The sequence below is a fragment of the Cryptomeria japonica genome, chromosome 4 (assembly GCF_030272615.1).
Source record: "Cryptomeria japonica chromosome 4, Sugi_1.0, whole genome shotgun sequence".
Lineage (NCBI taxonomy): Eukaryota > Viridiplantae > Streptophyta > Pinopsida > Cupressales > Cupressaceae > Cryptomeria > Cryptomeria japonica.
In genome coordinates, this window is record NC_081408.1 from 138215415 (window position 1) to 138226165 (window position 10751).

General features: G+C 36.3%; 1 protein-coding gene across 1 annotated transcript; it reads right to left on the minus strand.

Annotated features, from left to right (window-relative positions):
• Positions 1-771: 771 nt before the first annotated feature.
• On the minus strand, positions 772-1194 carry LOC131046658 (probable disease resistance protein At4g33300). Its single transcript, XM_057980442.2, has one exon. It carries the CDS (start codon positions 1192-1194, stop codon positions 772-774), a length of 423 nt encoding a protein of 140 aa, XP_057836425.2.
• Positions 1195-10751: the final 9557 nt, after the last annotated feature.

The following is a 10751-nucleotide window of genomic DNA, read 5'->3' on the forward strand; positions in this document are numbered from 1 at the left end:
TCATTATTCACCAACCTAGAAACTTCATGTGTGCAATCAGTTGATTCATTCTACAACAATTACTATTCTTGAGGCAGATGATGGCAACAGTACTGTCAGCAACAAACATATTTTCCTGTGAGCTTGCAACTTTAGTAGGGACTACGACTATAGTACAATCCTTATTTTTATTAGACTTCATTTTCACTGTCCAATCATTATAGTGTGGTTGCCTTTGAAGTTAATCCAAGTGACTTTTTTTAATCTCAATTAGTTATGTATAATTAAAAAGACATGTCATATTTTTATTAATTAGAATATAACTTTTTGAGTTAATGTCAATATTTAATAGAAAAATTTACAACGGCATGGAGTTTAAGATATATAAGAATGCCTTGGATTGCAAAAAATTTCACCTAAACTTGCTTTATAGGGCAACTCCACAGATTCACTCTTTGCTTTATAATAATTGCACTGGAGATGTAGCAGTCATAGAATAAAACACTTATGTTTAATTCATATTATATGGAGTACAGATTTAGGAATCTTCAATAACAGACATTAGGTTTCCACAATCCATGAGATAGAATCAGCCACTTCTGGAATAGACTGTATGTAATTTTTTGCATCAACGTATCAGATCACATTCAATCATCAAGATGAATAGCCCTTTACTAGAGTCCATCAATTGTCCATGTGCACATGAAAATCCAACACCTAGAAACACCTAATAAACTAGACAAATAATAATGATCGTATAGATTAGTTACAGAGTACCCATAACTCAATACACTAAAAAGTTAGCATCGGAAAAGTGAATTGTGCTTCCACAATTTCAACTCTAAGATCAGGGATAGAACAAGCTTTAGCTTGCAACCACTTGTCCCCAATATTCTCATTCCAGCTAACATGTTTAAGGGAGCTTAGTCCACAAAAACTACTAGGAAACCTCCTCAAATGATAACACTCTCTCATGTCAAACTCTTTCAATTTCTTGAGCTCACCTATTTCCTCCGAAAGTTTTTCCAAGCTCTCGCATAGTGAAATGTCTAGAAATTCCAACTGCCCAAGTTTTCCAATTGATGTCAAAAGTTGTTTGAGGCCTGGTGATGCTGATAATCTTAACATTCTTAGAGAACACATATTTCCGAGATTATATGGCAAATTCTCAACTAGATGGTAGTTGGTAACAGTCCATGTCTGAACAGAGGGCATATGACAGAGGGCAGGGGGCAACTACTCCAAATCGCTGCAATGGTCTAGGCTAAATTCATGCACATTGGAGTAATTGAATGTGGACATATTTACAAACCCTTCACATAAGCGTAGAGAAATTTTGTCCAAGTTTTGTATTGCTTTTCTCTGTTTGGGTGCAACCAACCTCTCCAAGCGAACACTTCTGAGTTGAGGGAGTGAAGACAAGGCATCTAGACCTTTTATTGTGGCCCTCTCTGAACCCAAATTACATACTATCAAAACTTTGAGTTTTTTCATAGTTTTCAGAAATGGAGGAAGAAAGTATTCGCTTGCAGAAAAGTGTAACACCAGAGCCTCTATCTCCGCAAGTTTCATCAAATACTACTCATTCTCAGCCATAGAACCTGCATAAGACAAATCACATATGCAATTGAATTAGAACATAAGAAATCTTAATATTTGTTAATAGTTCACATAGCCTTCAAATTTTGCCACTAAATAAGTATTTGGGTGAAATATCCCACCAGTGTGAATAGAGACAATTTGAGCAATGAACTGTCTATCTCTAAGCAAGTCCCATTCCCCTGGTAGGCAATGCTCCTTCCTGGGCATGAGTAACCTCCTTTTGTGGACTGTATTGTCCTGACATCCCAAATACAAGGCTAAGTCTCGCATCACATCATGCTGTGAAAAGAACAGCTCAGAGGCACATCCGTACGAGATTGTTGATTGGATTCTGATAATTGCAACAACCAAGTCAGCCCAATGTTCTAAAAAATGAAAACAGGAAATTTATATGCGAGGAAATACATTTACCCTTGATTGCTTATTAGACTGAGGAGATTTCTTCTTGCAAGTTCCTGTAACATAATATAGGCATCCTGGCACTCCATCTTCCGAATATAAACCCAAATGTTGAGCAGTGCATCAGCACAAATTTTCTTGTCCTCTGGAAATGAGACTGTGTCTAAGAAACATTCCCTCCCAAAATCATCCAAGCAATCAATACTGGTCTTCAGGCATCTGAAAAGCCCTTCTTCATGATAAATGCATATGGACTACCCTTGGGAAAGTTTTTTCTTTGCATTCTTCCAGGCCACATGAGGTTCCCCGTACAAAGAAATTCCAACCACTTTAAGAGCAAGAGGCAAACCCTTGCGTTTGGCTTGCACCTGTCATTCACAATAGCGATATTTTTATTAATGTCTAAGGAAGCCCTCTATGATCTAAAAGCAATGAGATTGTATTATACAATTTGACCTATAAATTTTGTGGATTACAAAGTACTTAAAAGTACCTGAACAATGAGAACAGACAATAATTGCAATGTACCAAAGCAAAAACCCAAATAAGCTTATAATTTCCTTTCACTTATGTTGTTCTCATTTGATTTAATATTAGGCTTTGGGTTTATTAACATCTATTGTTTTCACAGTAAGAGAAACTATACCTCTGTGACTAGATTTGCATATGTTGTACTTGCAATTGATGTCTGACCAAATGCCGATAAGCAAAAAAGTGAGAGAGAATCCTCTTTGTTCAACAATGGCCATTGGTACAGCCGAGTAGATGCATTTCTGGGGATGGTAGAAGCATCTCTTGTTGTGATGAGTGTTTTGTATCCTGGAGCTTCAAATAGTAATATTTCCAAATTAGCTCTGGACCAAACATCATCCAACACCACCAAAGTTGGTTTAGACTGCCTTAAAAACTGCTGCTGAAGCTCCATACGTGCATCTTCCACATTCTAAAACTCAGCTACATTCTTCCCAAAGATCTTCTCCCATAAAGTCTTTAAAATTCCCTTCATATTTGGGGATTGTGAAACAGTGATGAAAACTATATTTGCGAAACAACCTGATGTCCACAAAAATAATTGTGTTCTTAGTAAGCTGCACAACAACCACAAAATCCATAAGCTGGGGAAATCATCAGAAAAATGATGCATAAAATATGTCACCTTTGATGTGGGGATCATCACGTAAAGCCAAGGCCAAAGTCGTTTTGTTACCACCATCCATACCATGCATACCAATAATAGAGACGTCTCTGTGGAACAAAAGCTCCTTCAAATCTTCTATTGATTTCTCAAGCAAAGTATTATGAAAAGAATATTGGTTTGCATCTCCATTTCCAATTCTAGCAATAGATTCACAAATTCTCTACAAACCTTTTGAAATTGAGCTTATAATTTCACTCATTGATGAGTTCACAAGAAGAGCTTGTGGTATTTATAGAGTGATGGCATGTTATTGACACCTTCTGGGAAGCTTGATAATTCCAACATTTGTTTTCTTCAAACAGACGATTGACTATTCTTGAATCTTTCGATTTAATTGCCTAAATGAAGTTTGATGTTATTGACACCTTCTAGGAAGTGAAATAGCTAGAGCTAGGCAAGGAAATTTATAGGTGGTGGCAATAGACCACCCATAATCATCACTGGCAGCAAAAGTCAAAGTAATAGGAGCAGCAGAAGACCACCCTGAGGCATAGCCATGACGCAGAGGAGAAGACGAGTGGCGCCTCCACGCATCGCCTCCCCCACCAGAGGAGCGGTGAGGGACCTGGGACCATGTGGTCTTAGAGCGGCGAACAAAGGAGCTTCGGCCACGACAACGGCCCTGGAGCGAAGTGCTGTCGACAGAGACAGAATCTGGTGGCACTCTGGCAACCGTACAAGGGACATTGCCCAAATGCTGAAGGAGCTCTTGTAAGTGACCCACCTCAAGAGCCACTTTATCATCTTGCACCTAAATCTGCATTAAAACATTATTACAAATGCATGCTTTAGCATAAAGCGACAAATTATTTTGTATTTTTTTTAATAAATTCATTATAAATTATGAGAGTTACATTATAAGAAATAGAAACTATTTTCTTAAATTAATAATGAAATGTATTAAAAATGTTTATAATCTATAACAAAGATGAAATAAGTGTAATAAATCTCAACATATGAAGAGATAAGGGTAAATCAACACATTCAAATTGAGGTACCAAGAAATGTTTGTGTTTCTTTATACCACTTGCATTGTTTATATTAATGTTTCAATGGATTACTTATGATTTACATAATGACATAGAGTGATTGTCAATTTAACGTATAAGAAACCAATAATGATAACACATAAGAACATCTAAATCATACGATTCAATGCCTTCTCTATTATCTTTGTAGAATTATGCAACTCCATAAACCATTCCATATAAAGTGTGAACACAACAGTCATCCAAAAGTCTCTTCATAAGTCTCCCCCTTAAGAGTCCCCTGACAATAGTGTGTGTGTGTGTGTGTGTTGTCGTAAATTGCATCCTCATAATATTTCATGCTTATTTGGGGCTCACTTTAGTTTTTCTAACTTGTATGTCCTAATTATACCTGATTCTACTCAAATCAATGCTAAATATGTGGGTTCTAATTTATGTTTTGACTTCCTGATCTTTGCCTAGTCCAAAAGGACTGGACTAAGGCATCAGGCACCATATTCCAAGCCAAATGGACCCAAATACAAAAATTCTAACCATCAAAAAATTTTGATCGAGAAATGAAACTTGATGTCAGTTTTCTTTATAATTTTCAACACGTTTCATGAAGATAGGTATAAAAGAAATCCTTATCCCCTCATTTGAAACATCTTTCAATTACAATTGCTCAAGAGAAATTCAATTCCAATTGAGAAAACAATCAAGCATCATTAAGGCAGTGAAGGAGAGATCAAGTATTCATTCAAGATGGCATTCATGATAAAATTTATGCAAAGACATGCATGAGTCCTACATAGAAACATCAACCTTTTATTAAAGACTTCAATGAAGAGGAGATTCATAGAGGAAGATATAACAATTCGAATTGAGCATTTATTTCTAGATGTAGCCTCTAACCTTCGAGGGTAAGCCCTGTTTTATATCTCATTCATCATTATAGAGTTAATTCCAAAGCTGGGGTTTGACCTAGACAAACCCCAATCAACCCAACAACATTTTTTCCTCTATTGTGTGTGCAAGTTACATGTTTAGCAGAAAACAAATACATATCTAGAAAGAGCAGGCTAATACATGTTAGATCCTATGAGAAGCAAGAATCGAGTCAGGATCTAATGTCGATCATTGATCACATGAAACTCCAAGCAACAAATGATCAAAGATCAAATTAGCTAAATGTAGATGAATCTTACACGAGAAACATAGAGACAAAGAAGAGAATTTTGAGAAGAATCTCACTGAGCTATCACTAAACTAATGAAGGTAAGAGTATAATGCTTATTATATAGAAAAAACAATAGCATATACTTCCAATAGGTGCATTAACTCCCACCTCCATAAAAAGTGGGAGGTTTTACCTTCTACCCCATAAAAGGTGGGAGTTTTTTACTTACTTGGTAAATGTCAAAACATGTGGCAAAACCTCCTTACATGAAAGCATAAAAGGACTTGTAAGAGGTGGCACATAAAACTAAAACTGGGTGAGAAACACAACTACACCATAACCCACTTAGGAAATGACAAAATAGTGGTTATGATAGGTGGCACAACAAGCAAAAAGAGGGTATGTAACTCAAGTACCCATGTGAGGTGGAGAGTTACACATGTAGCTAAAGTATATCACCACGTGTCCTCATATTAATCACTCCTAATAACTTGAGAAACCTTAAAACATATGTGTAGGAAAAATAAATACCCCCCAACATAAGGAAATTAAAAACCCTACACTAACACTCCCCCTTAAGCATAGCTTAGATGGGTGAAAAGATGGGTCCTGACAAATGAGGCTATGTTAGGTATCCTCGTACATAGATATCCCCTGTAAAAGAAGAAGCCTCCCCATAAGAGGAATAGCCCCCCGTTAATTAGAGAGAGAAAGAATGAATGAACAAGAAGCTCCTCCTAAAGTAGACACCTATCACATCCCAAGCAAAGATCACAAATGAATGAATGAACTTTTGGTGAAGGGTTTGGTGAAGTTGTCTACAGTTTACTTCGAGGTACAACAATACTTAAGATCAATGATGGCTTCCTAAATCAGCTCCTAAATGTAGTGTAAGGAAGTTAAGTAGGGGAACAACTTCCTACACTGACCTTGAGAGGAGGGTAATGCAAAAACTTTTACAAATCGTCACAACAATTACAAAAAATCTAGAAATAGATATAATAACATTCAAACCATAACACAATGATTTACAAGGGGAAAACCCTTTCGGGAGAAAACCCCTACACTCCAAAAGCCGCCCAATATTATTCCACAATCAAAACAGATTACAATATACTTGTAGAGAAAGCTCTTTATAGGAGTACCACTAATCAGAGATTCAGAGGTAACTCAATAGCTATAAGACTCTTACATATAACCTCTATCTCATGCACCTCATATATAGGAGACAATACAAGAAACTATTAAATGATATTACAAAACCATGGGCTAAAACCACCCAATAAGGTGTAGTCGACATTATCTCCCTTATAGATGCCCTGTGATGTGTCCCTCCCTTTTTACAACTCATTTATGTGTCCGATGTATTTTATATTTCCTATTTCAAGAGTACAAACTTTCGGAGGCCATAACTTGAGAACCATGTGTCCTATTGACAAACCGTTTAAAGCATTGGAAATCTCACAAAGTGCTCTATTGGGCATTTTGGGGCCTCTAAAGTCCTCAAAATCAAATTTAAACCTTTCATTGGACCCCTCCAAAATGAAAAATTTAATATATTCAAAACTAATTGTATTCTCCCAGCATAACTTTACCAGAATGCTTATCTAGCCAACCAGAAGCTTCGGGGAGAATTTCGCACCATTTCTTGCTCAAATAAAAACTTACTATAAATATTAACCTCATATAAATGCAAGGTTGAGACACCATTTTTCTAACAAATCTCCCACTTGTTGAACACCTTGCAAGAGCAAAGGGAGTATCAACATAATAAATCAATTGCTAGGGCCCATGAGGCCCATAGACTTCAAGCACCATCTGAAATTCTCTATGCTCACGGCCTTAGTTAAAGAATCTATAACATTCATCAAAGTTTCTACCTTAACCAGCTTCACCCTGCCATCTTTGACCATATCTCTAGCAAAATGATACTGAACATCAATGTGCTTGGTCCTGGCATGAAATGTCGGGTTCTTAGCTAGGCAGATCGTACTCTGACTGTCACAATAAACTGTCATGGCCCCTTCTTTTATTCTAATGTCTACTTCAGTAGTGGACAAAGCAAATATAGCCCGTCGCTTACTCATCCAATCAATTGCACCACCAAATAAAGTAAACACATAAGCACTGGTGGATCTTCTGCTATCAATATCACCTGCCCAGTCTAAATCAACATAACCATGAATATGAAGGGAAATAACGTTTCCAATTTAATTACCATGATAACACAAAGAATACTCTGAGGCGCCCTTCAAATATTTGAAGACTCTTTTGATTGCATCCCAATGAACTCTACTAGGATTAGACATATATATGGACAAAATTCTCACAGCTAGGGTAATGTCTGGTCTAATATAGACTATAGTATACATAAGACTTCCAACTTTACTTTGGTAATGCACTCTTCTCATTTCTTCCATCTCCGATGGGGATGTAGGACAATTTGCAACATATACTTTTGTTCCAACTGTAAAAGGAACACACAATGGTCTGCAATCCTGTATGTTGAACCTTTGTAACACTGAACTCACATACTTACTTTGCCCTAGCCATAGCTTTCTGTTCACTCTATCTCTTCTTATTTCCATCCCAAGAATGTGTTTTTTCTAAACCAAGACATTTCATTTCAAATTTAGCAGTGAGCTGAGACTTTAGTGTCAAAATCATACCTTTCCCTTTACCAATGAATAACATATCATCAATATACAATGCAATGGACAGGAAATGATCACCATCAGTTTTATAATAAACACAGTGACTTGATTTAGAATGCTCAAATCCCAAACCGAACACATATGTATCAAATTTCTAATACCACATCATAGAACTCTGTTTGAGGCCATACAGGGATTTCTTTAATTTACAGACCAAATTACTTTTACATTTCACCACATAGTGCTATGGTTGTGTCATATAAATATCCTCCTCCAAATCACCATGAAGGAAAGCATTTTTCACATTCATTTGCTCAACCTCTAAATCACAACCAACAATAATAGAAAGCAAAAATCTAATGGATATCATTTTGGCCACAAGAGAAAATATTTCACCGTAATCAACATCCTCAACCTGAGAGTAGCCTTTTTCAACCAACCTTATTTTATACTTCTCAATGCTTCCATCTGAGTGAATCTTATTCTTGAACACCCCTTTGCAACCAACAAGATTTTGTCCTTTAGGAAATGTACAAGATCCCATATATCATTCCTTTTCAAAGCTTCCATTTCTTCTTCCATAGTAATCTTCTAGGATTCTGCATAATTCATACCTAATGCCTCGTCTATAGATTTGGTTCATCCACTTTAGTATTCAAAGCAAGAATACATCTACAATCATTAGGTGAATATCTTTCAGGTGGTTTTCTATGTCTTATAGAGCTTCGAACAAGATGAGTTGGAGGTTCTTCCTCCTCTTCTAAAGATTCAAAGCTAGACAATCTCTCCTCAACTTCTTGCCTATCTAGGGGTCTCGATTTAACTCTTTCAAGTGTAGAAGGAAATTGAATTACATCTTTCTTTTTATTATTTTATGATTGCAATGTAATAGAAGGAGACTTTATTTATCCAAAAATAACACTTCTACTATGAATTATCTTTTGTGCAGCAGGGTCCCAAAGTTTCTATCCTTTCACACCATAACTATACCCGATGAAGATACATTTTAGAGTCTTGTTCTCCAATTTTGTTCACTTCTCCTTTAGCACATGTGCATATGTCTCACAGTCAAAAAATCTAAGATGTCTCAATGAAGGCTTGTGACCTGACCATGCTTCCATAGGCATTTTATCAACAAGGGCTGATGTAGGAGACTTGTTAATCAGGTAGCACACAGTGGCAATAGCTTCAGCCCAAAACTTGTGTTCTAGACCAGCACTACTCAACATTCTCATGGCCTTCTCCATCAGTGTCCTATTCATTCTTTCTACAACTCCATTTTATTGTGGAGATAATGGGGTTGTCTTCTATTTGTTAATGTCATAGTCTTTACAGAATCTATTAAAATCATTAGAGAAAAATTCACCGCCATTATCAGTCTTCAAACTCTTTAATTTTATTTCCAATCCGCAACTCAACCATTGCTTTAAATTCCTTAAATCGACTGAAAACTTCTTATTTACTCTTTAAAAGATATACCTATGTCCTTCTACAAAATCATCAATAAATGAAACGTAATATGTGGATTTTCCAATCGAAGGAACATCTACAGGACCAAACACAACATAATGAATAAGATCCAAAACACCACAAGTTTTACAATCATTCAAACCTTCAACAAGGTTTTTATTTTTCAAGGTCCTTTGACCCTTTTCTCCAATTTGGCCAAGCCTCTAGTGCCATAGCATAGTCTTCTCTGCAAGTAACTTTGCTTCAAAAGAAAGAGAACCCTTAGGGACCCAAAATCCATTTCCATCTGCTAAAGGTGAAACCTTCAAATTTTCCACAAATTTACTTTTTATAGAAGTGCTATTACACTCAACAATGTATGCATCTAACTTATACAAAGTGTCGAACCTGACACCTCTAGCAATTACCATAGCACCCTTAATCATCCTACGTCCTTCTTCAAAAAAGACTACATGCACATCTACATCTATCAGTTTTCTCACAAATAACAGATTTCATTTTAAACTAGGGATACGCAACACACCATTAATCCTTTTTACTCTACCATCAAAAAACTTGATTCTAACTTTACCTCAACCAACAATGTCTAAATGTGAATCATCACCCAAGTACACCTTACCTCCATTAAATTCTTCATATTCAGAAAATCAATCTTTATTGGCAGTCATATGAAAAGATGCACCCGAGTCAATTAACCAGGCATCACTACCTGCATGAGTCGCTAAAGCTACAATAAATACATCACCATCTTCCTTCTTAGACTTAGAATCAGAATTGATCTTCTTCTTTTTCTTCTTCTTTTCTTCTTTGTAGTCTTTATGAATGTGACCAGATTTACTGCAATTCCAGCAAATGACTTAGGACTTTCCAAGAGATTTCAATCTCCCTCTCAATTTAGACTTATCACACTTCTTATTCTTCTTGCCTTTCTCCTTAGGTCTTCCACAAATAGTTAGGGCTCCCTTCAAACTGTGGAATACCTTCCTTCACATCTCTTCACCAAGTAGGATACCCACAACATCTTCAAATTTCAAAACAATAGAAGTACTATTGATAGCCATAACAAGAGAATCCCACGAATCAGGCAAAGAACAAAGCAAGATCTGGTGTTTCTCCTCTTCGTTCATCTTAACACCGACATATACTAATTGACCCACCAACATATTGAATGCTTCTAGGTGGACTACAACTCATCCACCCTATTCCATCTTCAAGGAATATAATTTCTTCCTCAAGAATATTTGATTTAATAAAGATTTTGCTTGATACATTTCACCTAGCTTAGTCCATAGCTTTTTTGC